Genomic DNA, 22,908 nt, shown 5'->3' with positions numbered 1-22,908 from the left:
CAATGTATACTGTATATAACACACTCTATAAGTCGATTCTCCAATACGGTCTTTTAGTATGAGGCGGGTGTTCTGATAATGCTATAAAACCACTTGTGATTCAACAGAATCATGCAGTAAGATTATGTCTAAAGAAAAAGGAGCTCTATGGCTCGACTTCCATAAACTATAAACAATTTAGAGTTCTCCCGGTCGGTTATTTATATAGGCAGTTCTCCATTCTATTAAAAGCAGGTAACATTACTACTAAAAACGTCAATAAACGGGAACACATTGCTTACGATTTGCATGTTAGTTACACAAAAAAAAATATAGGTAAACAGTTCGTTGATTATTTAGGTTCAATTAATTTTAATGCCATGCCACTTGAGCTGAAAAAAAATATTGTAAATAAAAATAATTATGAATTTAAGAAAAGATCTATTGTAAACGGGTTGTTTCTTAATCTTTAAATGTATCGTATGTTAAATTAGGAAATAAGTTTATATAAATATTGTAATTTTGATGTATTTTATAAATTTTATTGTTTACAAACAACTCATTTACCTCGCCACAAGCTCTGCTTATTGGGGTAGATTAAATAATTAATGTATGTAACTATATTATTTATTCAATAAAAAAAAAAAAAATTTCAAAATATATCAAACTATTTTATTTTTTATGATAATCATTATCAATATTCTATCACAGTGATTCTCAAAGTGTGCGTCATGCTATGCTTGGGCTTAGATCATATTATAATAGAGCTACTGCCTAAATATTTGAAGTCAACATAATTAAGAGGATTTGGTGCAAATGCGCACGCGCACATTTGATATCACGCATTCAAGCACATGATTGGTACAACCATTATCAATCGAAATTTATATAATCATTAGTTTATTGATAAATATGATAAATATGCGATGAGTACTGACATACACGTGCAATATAAATCAATCACCTTGTGACTCGTCTTTATGATGTCTTCAACACGGCGTAGTACTCGTTAGTAATGCAGTTGCTCTATCATTATAACGGCATAATATAATATGATCTAAGTGCTAGGGAGTCGCAGTGTCTTCATAGTGATAAATTAATAATCCAAATGGTAGTGGTGGATTTAATATGATTACTGATTAGTCATGCTTTGACTTAGGACATGACGACACGGGAAAACAAACCTTAGTGAAAAAAAGATGCTAGGAGTAGATCATTTTTGGAAATCAATGCTTTAGTGGATTGTGGATATAGTAATTTACCAAAATTAAACTAATCTGAAAAAAGTGTAGGTATATGACTACAATACCTGTGTTGTATTGTATTTTCAATAAAAATAATTTTACTTTCATAAATTTTATTAAGAATTTCATTAAAGTATAAAAAATTATGCATTTTAGGTATTTACTTTTTGCATTATTCTTTATTAAGGTATCTTCAATGTCTTGTTTAAATATTTAATAATAGTATTTACAGCTAATAACTACAGTAAAAATTAAAAGTTATCAAATCTAAAATAAATTATTTTGAATAGGTCAATATGATATTGACTTTTTTTTTAAATTTATGAAGTAAGCTTAACCATTGGCATTGCCTATATAATATGTCCCATGGTCTTTTTTTTCTTTTTTAGTGGTGAGATAATGGATTTTCCATATAAACTTTACTACCTACTTAAGATATACGAACACCACAGGAATCTGCTATACATACTGGCATATACACTAAACGTATATTGTGATAATTTACTTGTTGACGTTTTATTCCAGAATATCTAGACGTATAATATTTTATGTTTTATAAAAAAAAAAAAAATAATTCTTACATAAATATAAATCCATAAATACTGAAGTTCAGTAAAGGCGTTAGTACAGTAAAAACTGGATTGTTTTTTAATTACTTGAACTTTAAAGTAAAAATAATTATTTTACCATACATGATAGAGGTGGTGTTCTTAATGTCTGAAACTTGAATACACGAAAAAAGACTAATTAAATCTCACTAACCAACAATTTCTAGAAGTGGGTTACAATTAAATAATAACTTCGGTTTTCAAATATGCCAACATAATTTAAAATAAAATTAATAAACAAAGTTTTGACTTGGATAAACATTTCGACCAAATACAATTTATGTCTTATCAACGGCGCTTTACAACTACAGAAAATGTATAAATATTTATATTGAGAGAGAAATTAAGATAATTAAGCCGCTGGTGTATTATGTTATTATGTTTTACCTGTCTTGACTGTAAAATCTTCTTTAATTTATTGAGATTTATTTGATTTAATAAATTTATCAATTAATCAATTGAGTAAGATAATCAATTAATTTTTGTTAGTTTTTTGATATACATACAATAGATTTCGAGGAACCCGCAATAATTTATACCTACATTTCAAGAAAATATTATATTTATATTGGTCTCGTTTTGAATTATTTAAAAAAAATACTGTTTCCATTTATGATTAAGGAACTTAATTGTAGACTTGAAGATAAGTTGAATTAAATTGGATATTTGGTCTCTAAAATTTAATACACTCGAATAGAATTAAATGCGATTGCGTAACAATAGATTGTGTGGGTAGGTCCCTAAGATGTTCTGTGGTTTATTTGAGATTCGCTAGTGCGAAACAATGGTCGATTAAAGATCAACAAAGGGTCACGTTTGAGCTCAGCAGAATAATTGAGAGAATCTTTTGCTGGCCATAAGACAAACACACCAAACGAAATATAGATAGATAGAGATAGACATAGAGAAAATTATGTATGTATAGTTCAGAGATAGGGAGAACATATCTTTTGAAGAATTCAATTTGGTAATCCACTCAACTGATATTTGTATAGTTATATAATATATTTGTGTTTAACTGGTCAAAAGGGACTATTAATATTTATGTTTCAATAATTTATGTATTTGTTTTTTCTTTGTAATGAGGCATATAAAGCATATATTTTAAAATTGAGCGTTTTAAGTGTACATTATATAACATATTGGAATGTATGTTAAACTATATACATAATAATATGTTATCGATTAAAAATGTAGGTTTAAATGCGTAAATAAATATGCAAATGACAACGTAAACATCGTTGTTAATGTCGTATTTGATTACAGTCTATAGTTTATAATATAATAGATAGGTATATGATCACAACAATTTATTTTTAATTTGTTACCTACCTACTTCATATTATAAATAAAATTCTCGTAATCATTTAATAAAATATTTTGTAAAAGTTCGGAAATTTTAAAAATAAAATACAATTTAAAAAACTACCTTTGTTTACTTAGAAGCGCCAACACATTTCAAAATGTAACAAAAATATATCATTAAATACAATATTACAATAATGACTGTACTTATAATATTATGACTTATATAATGAATAAAACAATTGTACACAAATAGTATGTAACAATTATATATATTGGTAAAACTGATTTTGTCTCTACTCTAAACCACAAAGGTTTAAATACATTCGCTTAACTATGTAAAAAAATACAACATAAACGTAATTGATAGTTCATAATATTTTATTAAATGTGTATAAAATATAGTTTCAATACCTTTGGAATTTTTCGATGATATACTGTACAGAGGTACCTATCTGTATCTCAGATGTTAAATTATAACACTTACCAGTTATAATGTATATATAGGCATAATATGAGCGTAAATATCTACATTAAAATAGAAACAAAATATATTCATAAAATAATATTATTGTGTGTTTATACATTGTGATGAACATTTACCACGATACACAAAATGTATGAATGTTTTAATGATAAGTAAATGAACCAACGTATAGAAAATAATAATTTAAGGTTATTTGTTTGACTACCTATCAGGTATATAATATTATATCCAACATTTTTAAATGTTGTGTCTTTATTAAACGAAATTGCCTACTGTCTTAGATTTTGTTTAAAGCTTATTATAGTAAATAATGATATGGTAAACATGAATGGTTATCGAGTTCAGAAGTATTGATAACGGAAATAATTTTTACTTTTTATTTAAGTGGATAAATTCAGGGATTATTACACAGCTGAGGTATATGAAACACAACCATGGTTGGGTGATGTTAAATCCGGTCTGTTGAAGCCCTGTGGCTTGTTTTTCCGTTCTTAATCAGCGATAACCCCTAAATACTAACTTATGATCAACCTACCATTTCCCTTCATTACTAAAGGAACATAATATAACTTCCTTATTATGTCTCTAGGGAGAATTGAGTTTATTTGTTAGTATTTATCCCTTTCTCCAAATTACAAGACCCCGTACTATTTCTTTGGGCTGAACCAACAAACGAGAAACTAAACAAATAAACCTTGTTCATCGCATTTTGAATTTTAACTATTATTCTATTATATTGTTCAAAAGATTTAATTATGTTCATTAATTTATTGATGCTATGTATCAAATTATAATATATAGGTATTATCAATATTTGCAATTCAAAGTCATTGGGAATCAAAACTGGTATAGTCAACAGAAACCTCATTTATCTTACTTCATAAATACATCAATGTGTCTTAATATTTTGTGATTTCGTTTCCATTTGAATTTTGATTTCTGTGAATATTATCGAGTAAACACCATAGGTTTAGCTTATTTTATTCCAAAGCATTGTATCTATACAATAACAATGAATATACTGAAATATATAAATTGTGAAAATAATATAGGTTAAATTTTGTATTGTAATTTAATATTTGATGAACCTTCAACAAAACTATCATATAACCTATCAAAAGTTAAGTATTAATAATTATGGATACTTAGTGGTTATATTTTTTTAATGCAAAATTACAATGTATATAATGAGTTAAGAATTAAGTTTATCAGCGTAGGATTGTAATGAAGTGTTAGTCAATTAAAACAAAAATGTTAAATTAAAAATTAATTTGTAATATGTTATATTTACAAGCGAATTCTTAACTTACTAAACTTTTAACTTTCAACTTACTAAAAAATGCAAAGTATAATAATAACTTTAAATATTAAATTGTATATTTTTGTAAATAATTCTGTTTTCTTAGATTTTAATTTAACACGTCTAAAGATATACCTATAATATAATATACTATAGTGGCAACTAATATAACTATTAAAAAATTGCATAGTAGTTTTTGAAATTGCATAAAATTAATATGTTTATAGAACTTAATATATAAATGTATATATTATAATATTACAGATTATTTAATTTATTAAATCTAATTGTTGGTATTATATAATGTTTGTGTAGGCAGTTACTAACTACCTACCGTAGATCTAGAACTACTAGAACTAATATACACGCTATAAGTTGATTTTATATTTTAACATAGAATCATTTTTATAGAAGTATCTTTTAACATTTTATGGTAAATTTAATACCGTTATATTCCTCGGTGGTTTCAAGACAAAATCGAATATTGGTTTTACATGAAACAACAATATCAGTAATATAATTATCACACATTTACTCAAAACGTTGTTAATAAAACGACAATTCGTGGTAGGTATTTATCTTGGTAAAAGGAGTAAAACCGAGAAGAGATAGAATAGCAACGCACACACACACACCCAAACAAAACAAGTTGTTGAAGTGAGATAATTGCTAACGTTGAATAATACTTCAGATCTCACGAGTCGCACCCATGGTCTATCGCTTTTTCAACATGCCCTTTCAACACCACTTTCAATTGCCCCGAAAGATCTATATATTTTGACCCAAACACACTATAAGTGGCCCATTATTTTATTATAAATATGATTTAAGCGTTAAATTTGAATAGAAATTTAAAGTAGGCGACAGTAATTTTCCAGTAATTTCAAATTTGTAAGCATTTACTATACATGTAAGTATATATTTTTTAAATATCAACATTTTATAGTATTATTTGTTGTACATATTAATATTATATTGTTATAAGTTTAACATTTGCTTTGTTTTTGAATAATTAATGGTAGAATTATTATTATAGAAACTTACCTCCATATTTTACTAATAACGTAATATTAAATACCCTAGCAACCAGGTAATAATATGTAATTAGCTAATATCATTTTTCAGGTTTAACGTGAATTCAATATTTTTTTTTCCTCGTGTTATCGTGACCGGGGGAGGGACTGGTCTTGGCATTGCTTCTCCTCCGGAAGAATTCAATATTATTATATTATAGATTAATATGTTATTTATTGTAATTAATTGCCAGTGTTTCTTTTGAAATGATGAAATGTCACAAAATATATCATTGACGAATTTCATGTTTACATATTTTTATTTTGTTATATTATCAGTTTTTCTGTTTCAAAATTTGTCCTAACTAAAAATTCAAAGTTGTCACAAACATTATGTTATGAAAGCGTTAGAGCCAAAGGGTAGGTATTGATAATACAACTTCATCGAGATATAGGTTAAGTAAGGTTTAACAGTTTGTAGCGTAGGTACTACTATGGTATGACCATGGTTAATAATATTGTAAAACAATTAATAACTAATTATAAACTGACACAATCTAAATTTAAAATTGAAGACCATATAATTAAATGTTATTGGCATATAGATACTAATACTTGTAATTAGTTTGGTTCTGAATTTCATACCAATGGTTAATTTGTAAACGTAGTTCATAACTGAAATATTACTGTTTGCACTGGTAATTTATAAGAACGGTATTACATTTATTTTTTTCGCACCATTTTAAAACTGTTAAATTAATTTCAAACAATTCCCACGTTTTCGATGACATTCTTATTTTGGTTACTCAACATTTAAGAGCCAAGGGATATTTATAAGAGTATTTACATCTTGTTATCATTTTAATTTCTTAACTTAGTCAAATATATCGGTTTTCCTTTATTGTATAACATTAACAGCATACAATACATGTGTGTAATTCCATTGAATTAAATAATTCGGGTCACTGATTAGAATCCCAGTATAGAGCAATAATATATCCGACTAATGCATAAAGTAACTATATATATATATATATATATGTGCATACTATGCACATGCTAATAAACCAGCTACACATTAAATCACTTGCACTAAGCTTCATTGAAACTGAACAATTCATGTATTCTACATTAAAGTTTTTTATTTTACATTATTAAATATTTAAAAAAAATATATTACAATGCTAAAAACTATGCATTAAAAATTTAAATTATATGGTATTTGTTTATTTCAACGGGTCGACCATTATACACAAAACAGTTATTATTTTAACAATCAACACAGTAACACTGCAGTAATATGAAAATAGAAAAAAAAGAAAGAAATTAATGGTTACAATATTTTTTAGTGCTAGAATATACAAATTGAATAAATAAGTCGTAAATTACAAAATGTTAACGTAAAGTACTTAAAATACAAGTGACGTTTAAAAGATTGTAAAGAATTATATGCAAAAATATCAATATTTAGTATATTTACAGAACACATTGATTGAATGGACGTAGTGTTAGAAACAGTTATATCTCTGCCGCCAAATAAAATAGTGGTGTTAGATCTAGTAGAATAAGCTAAAACGTAGAAATGTTGTTAACTAAACTTGTGTTTGTTAATGATAGATATTTAAAGACAAATTTTAGTTTTTTTTAGATTTATTGGTTGAAAGTGTATATTGTTTTATAAATGTATACCAATATAATATATTATATTTTCAATATTAATATATTGCATGGTATACAATTATTGATATTGTTCGTTATAAACAGAATAATTCACAATGTTATATTTATATTCATAAAATCCTGATTATATTGCAGTTGGAAATATATTATAAATACATATCTACTATCCATTATTATTTAATATAATTAAAAAATAAATAAACCAAACATGTTAAAATAAATATTCCATCAAATTAAATTACATTTCAATAGGGTACTAGGGTAGAAATAATAGTGTAATACGTATCAAATGATTAATCAATTAGTTCATTAAATACAATTCAAACTAGTTACCACATTTTTCTATATTCACTACAAATGTTTTTGTTATAAACTTTTATAAATCACAATAACTCACAATTTAAAATCAATGTGTGTCTTGTGGTGTTAAAAACAATAACTTTATTTTAAATTTATAATTGATTGGATTTCCTTAATATTAACATGTATATGTATAGAAACCCTACTCCCAGTATGTTAGTAAATGTTTAATTTGAAATATATTTCAATTTAATATTGATTGGTGAACGTCTCCAGGTACCTATATACATTATTGCTGAACTCAACTTCCAAACATTCCATATGTACTTTTCAACTTCTCCCAGGCGACAGGCTCATAGGTTTTTTTTAAAACGTTACACAGCCTCTAGCCATTTAATAACGCCATTGCCTCTGCCGCTGTCAAGTATTCACTGTATTGTGTATATCATTCTGTTTACACTCTTTGTCGCCTTCGGGTCCATTTTGATTGACCTTTTGCGCCCTTGTTTGTTTTATCCTGCTATTTAACGTCTTCGCGTTTCATTACTCCAAACTGTATATTATCACATCTCGCTCTTTGTTTCCGGTGTCTCCTTCATTTATTTCGAATTCGAGCACACCCATACGCCTCAAGTTAAAAATATTGCATGAATTATTGATGTAACATTCCCTTACCGCCCTTAATACCGTAGATAAATAATGTAATGTTTCACCGACAATGACTTGGGTAATTTATGTAATTTCTTAGGACAAAGCAGCTAGTTGGGATATAAACGACGATGACGACGACCCAAGTCCACGAGATGACGGAGACAACAAACATGGCACTAGGTGTGCTGGAGAAGTTGCAGCGGTTGCATTCAACCAATTCTGTGGTGTTGGAATCGCATACAATGCAAAAATTGGAGGTTTGGAACAAACTATGTAAACATTAGCAGTATAGTTAATGTCATGTATTTATACTGTTTACAACGTATATGCTATCATTTATTCAAGTGGCATTGGATTTTAAATAATTTATAAAATACATACCTATAGTATAGTATAACATAATATTTATATACCTACGTAATATGCATACTATATGAAAATAATATTATTAGCTGATTAGTATAAGCTATACATTTCACTTGTATTAATAAATATTTATATGTTTGATAACATATTAAAAATGTATGATATGCATTATAAATTATACATGCATCATTTTTTAAATGTAGATACTATTGAATGTATAATTGTGATACCGTAAAATTAACGTTGTACATTGTAGGATGCATTTCAGCTACATACATGAAATTTCGATGTTATAACATAATATAGAATATCTATATTTCAAAATATATTCAATAGAGTTATACAAGAATATTGGAGATATTTTATTTGAAAATGTCCATCTATCCATTGTTAACAGTTATTTTAAAAAAATAATATTCCATAAGTAATCGATTATGGTGTTGGTGTGTTTATCAAAAGGTGTCCGGATGTTAGATGGGGTTGTTAACGACGTGGTTGAAGCAAAAGCATTAAGCTTGAACACAAACTATATAGATATATACAGTGCGTCCTGGGGACCAGAGGACGATGGGGAAACAGTTGATGGACCTGGACCATTGGCCAAAAGAGCATTCGTTAATGGCGTTACATCGGTAAGTGTCATCGTTACATTATCCAATGTAATCAAAATAATTTTGATTGGTTTGAATTAAAGTAATTTTCACAAAAATGTTGATCATATTTTTTATAATCAAAAAACCGGGGAATTAACTTTGCTATATAGGCATATAGCATATTTCAAAATATGTACATTGTAATTGAGCGGGTCTTTGTAATGGATATTGTGTTAAATTTGAATTCAATGATAAATCAATACGTACCTACAAAAAACGATTCTGGGCGGAGCTGTATTAGCATCTGTTTAAAATTTTAAACGGACATTTTATAATATTTTATTTGTATTTTATATTACTATTAGTAATTTACTTTTCTATTGGTAATACGGTACGACGAACGAAATTACGAATATTTTCCAAAAATATTGTTTATAATATAAATTATTATTTATTATAATATTGTTGTAAATCATAATATCTAATCATAACTCTATTTTAATCAACAATACGATTTTATTATTAGTCAATACCACGTAGGTATCGTAGAACTTCGAACTGTGTTAATAGGAATTAGGATTGTGGTTTAAATAGCTTACAATTAATCCTAATATTATCAATATGTATAGGAAATAATAGTAGACGTAATGGGTGAAAAGTTTACGTTACTTCGTTTAATATTAATTTATTCAGGTATGTTAAGCATAATGAGTTCTCAACACCCGCGGGGACTGTGGTTTTAGTTTCTGAGCTGAGAGATGAATGTATTGATTTTAATATGATGTGTTTTTTTTTTTGGGAAAGGTAAAAATGCATCAATTTTTTCAACAGAATCTTTTCTGGAAGGAAAGTGAATGCAGCTGGTACTTGGTGGGGTCAAAAGCAGGAAATTTCCAATAGTTTTCAAAAAAAAAAAAAAAAAACGAAAATTTAAGGAAAAACTGAGACTTTTACGAAAACAGTTTTCGAATAAAATCAATTTTATTGTTTAGTTTAAATCCAAAAAAAAAAAATAACCAAATATAGCTGATATTTTAACTGAATGTTTATATTACCAATTTCTATGCACCGTACGATTTTAGAAATATTGCGATACTTTTTGAGCAATTTATAGGCATAAGTAAATTTCGAGTTATTTTAGTTTTTTTTAAACTATTGTTAAACTATTGTTTAAGCAAGCTGTTTCGGACGGTCAAAAAACTTGAAAATAAAATACAACATTTGTCATAGGTTAATGCAAGTGAAAATTAAAAAAAGAATTTGAACGTGAATCCACAATAATTTTTTACAAGTGTCTGAAGTCAAAATATTGACAAAATTCATCAAAAACACAAAAATTGGCAAATTATTTTGAGTTAGAAATTCATAAAAATTTTTATTTATATCTTAAATTTGAAATGTTTATTCAAGATTCCGCTTATGTGTTTCTACATTTAACAAAAAAAAAAAGTTTACTGGAGAGTCAAATTAATTTCTTACGAGCGTTTGAAGTTAGACTTTAGATATTCACCCATATTCTCAGAAAGTGATTTTTTTTTAATAGGCATTTCAAATTTTTACGAAATTCATCAAAATCTTGAAAACTTGGAAATTATTTTGTAGTCAGATATTCATTAAAAGTGTCTTTGGATACCTAAATTGATACCTGAATTTAACCTACTGGTGTACTATTGCCTAATAGTAAATTAAGTTACTTTAATTACAATAATATAATCAAATATAGATAGTAATATTATAGGAACAGACAGTCTTCACTGAGAATCGTTTTTCATGTACAATGGTTTTATATCATTGAATTCAAATTTAACACCATCCATCGCAGTGACCCACATGTAACCTACTGTACAGCAGAGTGACCTCCAGTCTCCACTTCCGTTTTTTTAACATAATATTTTGTTGCACGGCATTTTGTATAGGCAATATAGTATACTTTTATATTAATCTATTTTAATTGAATACAATCTTCAATTTGTTTATGGGTTATTACAAAATGTAAATATAATTTTTGTTTTTAATATTCATATTATATTATGATATATAAATAAATATAATATTTAAAATATGCTAACTAGAATTTGTGAACCAGCACGGTTATTACATTGTGAGATACTTCATATAATTATCATTTTAATTTTGAGTGATTAATGAATGGCGTTGTTAATACAAATAAAACATTTACTTGTATAATAGGGAAAAGATTAGCTGTACAGTATACATCAAGTGTACCTGGTTATTGGGTAGTTCACTCTGTAAAAGTGTAATAGATATATTTGAATTCAATGATAAATTAATAATACAAAAAAGATTCTGATCAGAGACGTTTTGATCAGTGTCTGATGAAGTTCATAAATAAATAAAAACTTAAAATGTATTTTTTTAATCATTCCGTATCTAGTTATTGGTATTGTACTATTATGAATGTTTGACAAAAATGTCTAAATGTCAAATCTTGTTTATTTTTGAGTTACATGAAAAAAAATCAATTTATCACAAACTGATTTTGCGTAAAAATTCGGTTGTTCCCTTTATATTATTTTTTATTTTTTCTCAAGAAATTTATAAGTTACCAAGATTTTTTTACTCTTTACCACTATACTCCATAGTAGCAACAAGATTCACTTTTCTACCAGTAACTATTTCCTCAAAGGTAAAGATTGAAACATTTTACTGCACTAATACTCATATCATTGTAAAATCAGGACATCGGCAATAATAGCCACGTAAAAAAAGTCAAAGAAAAAATGGGAAAGTAAAAATATGGCTTAAACAAAATATCCTGTGAACAATTAGTTGAACAGGAGAAATGGCCTAAGAGGGACTGATTTGAGGTTGTTTAAGTATTCGCGTATTCGCGTGTATATAGCATAAGGTATATAAATTGTACATTATACGTACTGTGCCTAATTATCTTATAACATAAAAATATTATGTGATAACATTTTCGATGTATTTATATTGACTTTAATTTAATTATAATTATGTATTATTTTCATGCTTTATTCAATATATTATACGCTGTCTAATAACAAAATAATAGTATTTGTTATTTCATAACAATTAAAAAATACAATTTTTTTAGTTGGAATAATTTTCTCTGGCCTATTAATTTACTATGCTAATTTTTGCAATTGACAATTCTTTATTAAGTAGATTCGTAAAATCAATACATTCATCGCTCCACTCACATCGCTCCAATTCAAAATTTGGCAAATATTGCTTTGTTTATAAACTGTTAAAAAAAATTATTCGCTCAGCATAATATTAAATAAATTGTCAATTTCTTAAATTTCGGTAATTTAAATTGTTCAGTATCAATTATATTTAACTTAAATGTGTAAATATTTCATATTATGTTAGATACATATTTTTTCCCATTTCTTATAATTACATTACTTATTAGGTACTTGTGGTATCAATTTTTGCGGTTTTTAGAACTCGTAAAAAGAAAATAGGTACCTAGTAACAATTAATAACGTAAGACTATAGAAAATGTAATTATATGTTTACGTTGTAGTGGGAAAACATTTTAAACATTTGAGGAATTCCAAATTAAAACATTTTATTATTTCATTCAAATATTGGGATAACTACTAGACAATTCATAATTAATTATCTATATTGATAAATATACCTAACCTATAACATTGATGGAAATATAATATCTATTAACGGATAATTTGTAATTTTTATGACATTTTTTTCGTCTGACGTATGATACGTTTGTTGTGTATTCCAACACCCAAGGTGATTTGAACTATTACAGACATTTTGTTTTTGCCGTTTAAAAATATATACAGATATAATTTAGCATTACGGTTGAATGGGGTTAGTTTGGATATTATCTGGGCAAATAGAAAGATGGTAAGAGGCAATAAGGTGAAAGAACGATACTCTGAGATATAAGAGAAGGAAAAAAAATGAGATGGAATGCGAAAAAAAAGAAAGTAGATAGAACCTTAGCAAAAGTTGCCATTAAGGGTTTTTAAATAGCCTGCAACAAACATTTATTTGTACTGTTTTTATGAGCTTTTATTGGCCGTTTCGTCTGTCAGGTAAAATGTGTGCATTTGTCGACAATTTATACACGCATCCGTTCGTTTCATAACAGCCTATTCAAACGAAAAATAATAGAGTTTTTTGTTTTATATGTACACGAACGAATGTCAAGTCTGTGACCTGCAGATTGTTTAGTTTTGTGCTTTAATTTTTTTTCTGTTTTTGTTTCTTTTTTTTTTATTTTAACTTTATAAGGGTTTTTCATATGTGTGCTTGTGTACTGTTAATGGATAAAGTCCATTAGACTAGATATACATATGCGTGCACGGTTTGTGAACTGTAGAAATGTCCAATGTTCTGTCTAAATATTCTAAATAATATGGACTAGAAAACGTCCCAGTATAGTAATCTTTAGTATCCAAATAATTTACCTTAACATACCGTAAGCTCAAACCAACAAATTCTATCTGAGAATATCAAATTGTGTTCAGGAGAGCAATTTTAAACTTCAAACTTTTATATTATTATCTCCCTACGTATTGAATGATTTTTATTGATTATTAAGTCTAATAATTTGGGCGTGTTCTAAGCATATAGTTTAAAATAAAGAAACGAAATTATAAAAATGTAAGTTGATGACTAAAATGTTATTCAGACTCTAATATTACAGATAAATACTTTATTAGTAAGTACCTATATTTTTTTTTAATTAATTATTTATTTCAACTATTTATCCTTTTTAATTCTATATTGCATATGGCATAAAATTAAATAAAATTAAATATTATGTAACGTGATGTTGTATCTAACATAACATGATGGGTAGTATAATTATTTACAGAATTTCTCATTTTATTGATAAATGTATAATTATTAGGTAATAGTATTTTAATATACTTAATTGTGTTATTTTGTGGTTGACACAATTTATAGAGAATAACGCTTTTTAGTCATCACTTATTTATTTTAATATTATAAAAACTATAGTTAAGAACCAAATTGAAGGTACATTTTGATCACTATAAAATAACATGTTTGGAAATTTTATTGATTTAGGACCTTTCAGTTCTCTATAATACCTATTTAAACAATGCACACAAATGGTTGTTTGTGAGCTTAGATCGCAGATCATTGATAAGTAAACCTATATGAATAATAAAAATAATATTTTTGACAAATCAAGTTAGATCCTTTTGATTCTGAGTATCTGGTATCATAATTTATATTTAAATATATTTTATTAATTTTTTTTATGAATTAAATGTTGTTTTATCTGTAAATAATTGATATTTCATACAATATAAAAATACTTGAGAAGTGTATTTTTTGTAGAAAATATAAATAAAAGCTGAATCGAGATAGATACAATAAGGTGTTTCAAAGGTAAAATATATTTGCGGAAACTTGGATGCATTCCAAAGTTGTATAAATTATTATAATTATTATTATTTTCATTTTTCTGATGTTAGTTTATGAGACTTGACATCGCGGACGTCGTTTCTTAAATTCCCAAAATACATTTTGTCTTAAAGTATAAATATAAATTGAATGTATGTTTACTGTCTTTATAATAGGTAACATATTATACCTACCATAAATTTATATTCTGTTAATTTTTACTGTTCACAATAATTATTATTTGGTGTAGGTACGTTTATTTAGTATTTGGTTGATTATCGCTACAATAGGTTCTTTTATTCTATTTATTCACCGAGAATTAACGATATATGATATTATTATTCCATGGCTGATGATTTAATTTGATATTTTGGTTAGTCACGTGTAATAATTTCAAAAGACTGTCAATTTTATTATTCTATAAACTTTAAAGTACCTATTATAGATGTGAATTTTTTTTTGTTAATTACATAGATAGTGGTCTTTAAGGCAATAATTTTACTTTAATGTACACGGATGATAGTCAAGACTTGTAAATTGATAGTTTAATTTTAGGGGAGTTTGAAGTAAATTTGAATAGAATGCTTTGTAAAGATTAGTTGAAAATTGTGACAAAGTTGACATATTTAGACCTAAGTCTTTGTAAAGGTTATAGTTGATGACGTAGGATAAAGACAAAGTTACAAGCATAAGGCAAAAAATATACTTGTTAGAAAGCTTGCATAATTTGGAAATTTGAGGACTTAAATTCACCTCAGATTTAGATACCATAAGACATAACTGATCTTAGAGATGCTTTTAATATCAAAGGTAGTGTTTTTTAAAAAAAAATTGGATAAGTTTGTTGGATAATTTGTTAGATAAAAAGTGAGAAATTCTCAGTAGTTATCAAAAGTGTTGGGAAAAACCAAAAAAAATTAAGATGAAACAGAGATTTTTGACAAAAAATATTTTTTTTTGGTGCAACTCTAAAAAACATAATTGAAGATACTTACATGAAATTTTCACCAAATGTCTATTTTATCATTTGCAAAATATTTTCATCCTCTTTGATAGCTATTTATTGACATTTTTACTTTTTTTTTTTTAGTTTTTATTCTATATACAATATACATGTCAATAAAACATTTTTTTTTTTTGTGTGTCAAAAAGCTTGAATATTTAATTCAAGGATCCCCATAAATAGTTATAACAGATGATAAATATTTAATATACATTGGCGTTTTTTTAAAAAAGCATTTAAAGTTCTAACTTTCACAAAATTCATCAATGTCTCGAAAATTTGTAAATTATTTTCTAGTTGGTAATTCATAAGATATTTAATTTTATAGCTAAGGATTAAAAACGTAAAACAAGGTTTCTCATAAGTAGTTTATGCCGTAACCAAAAAAATATAAAAATTTTAATCTCAATTTTTTTTTTTTGTAGATATTTTAAGTTCAAATTTAGACGAAATTATTTATTTAAACAAAGAATAGAGATTTTAGATATTTTGTTTTAATTTAAACATATTATTCGTGACTTGGCACTTGAGATGTTTAAAGTATATTATTATATTGTATTTGTATACACACAATGACATTTTGAAATGCAATGTTTTCGACAAAAAATAATTCAATCCTCTGTATTACTAAGGTATAACAGCAAAATAAATTACTTTAATACTTTAATAGCAATAATCTCATAAAATATACTTATAGTGATATAGGTTGACAGACCATCTTCGCTCAGAATAGTTTTTCGTATACAATGATTTTATATCATTGAATTTAAATTTAACACATATATTACAATGGCCCTTCTAGACATCTACTGTACAGCAGAACGGTACCCACTTTCCAACCTTTTTTCCTTTAATAATAAATGCATTCAATTTCTGATTATTTGAATTTTTAACTATGCATACAGAATTCTGTTTTTTAAATGAGAACCCCCTTTTTTAACGTAAATTATAAAGTGGATAATTGTTTAGATAATTTTAATGTCCTTACCTTATTCAAACTTCAAACAGTACTTACCTAGTTTCTTAGTTATTAAATTGTTTATTCTAAAGAAAATAGTCCTTACGCAAATAGTTTTACAAAAATATATTATATTATATGTAATATTGGATCTATTAATCTATTAATTATTATACTTGGCCTATTTTAAATTTCAATATGGATAGATTAATATAAATTATTAAAATGTTCATATCAAGTGGATATATTATCATTTGTACCCAAAAAAAAAAAAAATAATTCAAAATTTACTAGTTTGAATTTTTATTTTGATACGTCAACTTTTCCTAGAAAATATTCACTAAATAATTTATTCTAGAAAAGCGGGGTTTTTATTTGACAACAGAAGTTCGTTCCTCCATGATACGTTCGTTATGTAATACAAAATATCTCAACAAATTGAAAATATGGTCTTTAATTAATATAATTAAAAATTTCAAAAATTAGATTTTGATTAACTACATTGTTGAATAAAAATTGGGGGTACACATGCTTGGTGAATATTACACTGTGTATTCTATATCAGTATAAAATTTAATTGTATACACTTTAATGATATTTCAAGAAACATAAGAGTGCTGCGTGTTGTGTATTTTCAATTTTGGTTCATATGACGTTTAACTATTATTTCAGATATTAAAAAATAAAATAGAATCATTAAGACTTATTACTTATAAGTCTCTATACATGTAATTTGTATTATAAACATTCTACATGAAACAAAATTTTATCAATTTATTTGATTATTTGTTTGTTTACAGGGAAGAAAAGGCAAAGGTTCAATATTTGTGTGGGCATCAGGTAATGGTGGGCATCATACCGATTCTTGTAATTGTGATGGATATACAAATAGTATATATACTCTATCTATTTCAAGTGTCACTCAAACTGGGTATGATTTGATATATATTATAAATTTATTTATCTAATTTGTTTGAAGTTATATTTCAAAAACAGTATTACTTTTAAAACGGTTGATGTCATTTGAATTAATACTCGTAATTATAAATTTACCAATTTACAGAAGCAAACCATGGTATTTGGAAGAATGTTCATCGACATTGGCTGCTACATACAGCTCCGGAACGCCAGGAAGTGATCATGGAGTGACAACAGTTGACATGGACACAAAAATGAAACCAGAGACCATATGCACATCTGAACACAGTGGTATTTAATTAAAAACTAAATATAAAATAAATCTATTTACATACCTACAACTGATAATTAGAATAATAAAATAAACTTTCAAACGCCAGGAACTTCCGCTTCGGCTCCTATTGCAGCTGGCCTTTGTGCATTAGCCCTAGAAGCAAATAGTAATCTCACTTGGAGAGATATGCAACATTTAGTTGTTATGACTTCGAATACAAAACCTTTACAAAATGAATCTGGTTGGACAACGAATGGAGTTAATCGTAAAGGTAGGAAATATATAATATGATTCTACTGTTGTAAGCAAACAATCATTATTTAATTTTTGATTTTTAAACATAGACACGAGTATATATACGAATTAGGTATATATAACTCATAACTTCTATAATAATTAATCCATTAAATTTAGTGGGTTAATTAGTTTTAAATTATTAACAGTCGAGAAAAAGTACAATGAGTTATTCAGTCATAACAGTTTAACATTTCATTATTCATAATAACACTTGAAATTTTACATAATTAAGTTTATTTTACATCAACTTGAAACAATGTTAATTTGTAATATGATTACCTACCTAACTAATATATTAGCCTAAAGACAAATATTTTGTTTAGTAAGTCATAAATTTGGTTATGGACTTATGGATGGGGGTGCCTTAGTTACAATGGCAGAACAATGGACTAATGTTCCGTCACAGAAAATTTGTAGAGCTAGAGAAGACAATAAACAAAGGTATTATATACATAAATATTAAGTAGGTACACAGTTTTTTTGTTCCATTTGAACATTTAATCATTTTCACTCTTTTAAATCTAGGTGGATTGATCCCGCCCCAGGTAGTGAATTGTCTATGTTTATGGAAGTGGATGGATGTCAAAATAATTCCGCGAATACCGTTAACTACGTTGAGCACGTGCAATGTCGAATATCACTTAAGTTTTTTCCTAGAGGTGATTTGAGAATCTTATTGATTTCACCAATGGGCACAGAGTCGGTGTTGTTATTTGAAAGGCCATTGGATATAACCAGCAGTACGTTTGACGATTGGCCATTTCTGAGCGTACATTATTGGGGTGAGAAAATAGCTGGTCGTTGGGAAATCAAAATAACCAGACGAATGGCTAATTCAACTGCTAAAAGTCCAGGTAATATATTATATTAAATTATTGCAAAGGCATATTACATAAAATAGTTTTTATTTCATTAAATTAATATTCCATTTATAATATTTAAATATAATCGTTTTAAAATAATTTTTTTTTCTGTAAGTACAAATAATTATTGTTTTTACATTATGTTGTTTTAAACATTTCGTTTATTTTTTATACATTTATTTAGAATTAAAAATATAAATGTATTGGTATCCTCTCCTTTGCTACTTTAATTTTAAAGTTTCTTCAGAATAAAAAAACAATTTATTCTTATAACACAATACAATATTTTATGTATTTTTTTCTTTTATATTTATAATTTGCATGTAAATTGTATAGGTGTTCACAATTTCTCAGAAATTAAAAAATAAAACAAATTTTAAATTAATTTATTGAATTTTATATTTGTATTTATATTTATAATTTTCTTAACTTGTCTAAAAACAATTTAATTACCAAGATACATTTTAAAGTATTCATATATTCATTTTCTCAATATTAATGTAATTCAAGGCTTGCGAGTAAGTAGTGGATAAACCTCATAATGTTATTATATAACCTGATTTTACAGATGATAATGTAATTTTATCCCACAAAAAATGATTAAATTAAAGTTTCACTCAACATATTTAAATTTAGTATTTCAGTAAAATAAATATTCTTGAATTTATGATAAATTATATTTATGATTGATTACAATTGATATTACTTTATTAAAAATAAAACAACCATAAGGACGGTATATACATTTGTCATACTGTTACTAATTTGTGTAGGATTATTGAAAAAGTGGCAGTTGATATTTTATGGTACATCTGAGCCGCCAGTGAGATTAATTCCCAAAAAGAAATTCTTCAACCAGATCCAGACAAAGACAAAGACGAAATTAAAACAAAACGAAAAAGAGGTATATAGTTGGTTAGCACAGCCACTGGTACTGGATTTATTGCCGCCGTTATGAGTTTAATAATATTTTTGTTTTTAATTTAATTTACCATAGGGATTGAAAAAAATCAAGTATAAAGGTAACTTCGTGAATTTTAAAAATGAAGTAAAAACTACAGTTAACAGTAGTTTACATTACAATGAATCAATAAGCACGTTAATCCCATTCATAAAGCATCCGTGTATAAATAGTACAAAACATTGTCAACAATGTTTAACTTCTGACAACGATTCACTGTGAGTAAAATTTAAGTATAATACAATATGTTAAATAATTTATTTGATAGATTTAAAATTATTATGACGATCTTTTTTATAATATTGTTCTTTACAATGAAAAAAATATTACATTTTTGCATTCAGTGCATAACTTTAAGGTTAGTCTATACATTAGGCAGGTACTTCTATGAACTGAAGAATAGATTTTACTATAAAATATATATTATATTATATACCATAAATATATATAGGTAGTGTATTGTTGGTAATTAATCTGTATTTTTAAAGTAATAACTTTAGCTTAAATTGGGGTTTGAAAAATATAATAATATACAATCAATCATATCTTAAATTTTGTTCTTATATAATTTATCAAGAAATAATATCAATGGCTTACATTTTTTAGTATTTCATATTATATTTTTGAAACAAATCAATAATAATAATAAATAGTAATAAATAGTAATAATAATAATAATAATAATACACTACATAATAATCAAAAATAATCAGCTAATCGGTTAAAGTATACTAAAATAATGATTAATATTTGTATACTATTACAGATGTAATGAAATTGATGAAATGGACATCGTATATTGTAAGTAATAATATGTATATTGTATTAATATATATATAATATTTAATATTTTTTTTTTTTGTTAAAAAAAATGTTAAAACAATATAATCATTCTTTTTTTCTAAGTTTAGTGTTTATTATGATGATTAAAATACCCGAATAATACGAATATTTACTTCAAATGAATTATGATTTTCAATGAAACAAATATTTCCTTTTAACTTATTTTTTTAAACTATAATAATAACTTCTTGGTACATAATAATAGGTAATTCATAATTCATAACATACAATTTACAGAGGTTTGATTATTTGTATGATTATAATATTATTAGTATGTATAATAATAATTGTTCAATGTGGAAAAATGCATTTTTACGTGAATTGTATATGAACAATTAGGTAACTGCTCAAATTCGAATAACGAAAAAAGAAGAGCCAACGATGACAATGTTGATACCATATTTTACAGTTCTTTGAAATCCGACCGAAACCATGTGGCTAAGCCCGGAATAAGACTGGAGATCGTTATTTTCGTGATGCTGTTACTGATATGGCATAATTTCCATCAAGTAAGTGGAAACTCTTAATATGCATGCATTGTCACTATATTATTATAATTTCAAACAATCCATATTGACGACGAATATTAAAGACGGCACACTTTTGTGTTCCCCTCCCGATAAGCCCCGCCCACGTTCTCTAAATAGCCCGTAGTTGAAAACGCAGCTACACTCTAATGGTGTAAACGCGTTATTTCTTTAATGCGTTTTACCGAACACCACCGGGTCTGTGGGAAATCTGTGTCTGTGTGATACGCATATAAACATTTATTATTGTCTTTATAATTAATAATAACGTGTGATAAATGCGTTTTGTCAATAATACACTGAACCAATAACTCATCATCGACCGCAACATGTGCAACATTAAACGTAAGTAAATTTGTTAAAACTAACCATATTATTCACAATATCATATTATAATTTCATGTTTCAAATGAGTGACGTCGTTGAAAACAATTTTTTGACTGATTAACCCCAATATTTATAATTTTAACGACGTTTAATAATAATATAGTAGGTATAGGCCCAACGTACAACAATAATAGTAGGTATAATTAATAATATGTGTATTGGCGTGTGAATGATATGGTTCGATATACACATAATAGAAATATATTATTACAATTTAACTATATTATATAGTTTTTCGTTTTAACTCGTTTTCATTTTATACGGTTTTGCTTTTTTCTGTGAGGATTAGGTCTTGTGGCAATCGCGGTCGTAGACATCTATTTTTTATTTTGGTACCTAGGTTGTATAATGATGTGCTCCTTCGGTTTGCAGTTTCAAATGGAATATTTAAACTTAGTTCTGATCCAATTTATATTTTAACCTTTTTACTCGTGAGTTGTTTAGTTTAGTCATAGTAAAATATTAGTTAGGTTAGGTTTATAAGATATATAATATATTATATGTGTATTGTTCAATGAATTATCTATGTAATTAAACCGTAGATATTTGTTGATAAATGTAAAATTATCTGGTAGCTATATATTAATATTTTTTGTACCCGAAAAATAATATGTATGGATGTAAGTCACATTTGGTATTAAGTAAATATAGATTGAAAATAATATTGTTTACCTTTAATGAAACAAATATGAACCTTGTTAAAAATATAGTGCGAGTTATTACATCTACCAACAATAAATGTTTCATATTTTCTATAGAATACAAAGCTAGTAGTACTTTACATTTAAATGTACCAATGTTAAATCATTACATTTGATACCTAATCTTATAATGGTTTAATGTTTATTATATCATTTATGGTACTTAATAAGAATTATAAAAATAGTTTATAAATCATATAAAAATGAAAAAATATGAAAACCATTTTAAAATACTACATTATTATTTTTTTGAATA

General features: G+C 26.1%; 1 protein-coding gene across 2 annotated transcripts in view; it reads left to right on the top strand.

The window, feature by feature from the left end:
* LOC100160882 overlaps positions 1-22,908 on the top strand; it is a 65,923-nt gene that overhangs the window by 22,562 nt on the left and 20,453 nt on the right. For both annotated transcript variants that reach the window (XM_029491055.1, XM_016808718.2), the window contains exons 3-13: positions 8,665-8,824; positions 9,393-9,565; positions 17,682-17,812; positions 17,945-18,090; positions 18,180-18,344; positions 18,694-18,811; positions 18,896-19,224; positions 20,007-20,137; positions 20,231-20,412; positions 20,961-20,995; positions 21,377-21,546. In XM_029491055.1, coding sequence (XP_029346915.1) covers positions 8,665-8,824; positions 9,393-9,565; positions 17,682-17,812; positions 17,945-18,090; positions 18,180-18,344; positions 18,694-18,811; positions 18,896-19,224; positions 20,007-20,137; positions 20,231-20,412; positions 20,961-20,995; positions 21,377-21,546 — 1,740 coding nt within the window. The remainder of the gene's footprint in view (positions 1-8,664; positions 8,825-9,392; positions 9,566-17,681; positions 17,813-17,944; positions 18,091-18,179; positions 18,345-18,693; positions 18,812-18,895; positions 19,225-20,006; positions 20,138-20,230; positions 20,413-20,960; positions 20,996-21,376; positions 21,547-22,908) is intronic.

The sequence above is a fragment of the Acyrthosiphon pisum genome, chromosome A3 (assembly GCF_005508785.2).
Source record: "Acyrthosiphon pisum isolate AL4f chromosome A3, pea_aphid_22Mar2018_4r6ur, whole genome shotgun sequence".
Classification (NCBI taxonomy): domain Eukaryota; kingdom Metazoa; phylum Arthropoda; class Insecta; order Hemiptera; family Aphididae; genus Acyrthosiphon; species Acyrthosiphon pisum.
Note: the sequence above shows the minus strand (reverse complement) of the source record. Positions and strands in the feature narration are given on the sequence as shown.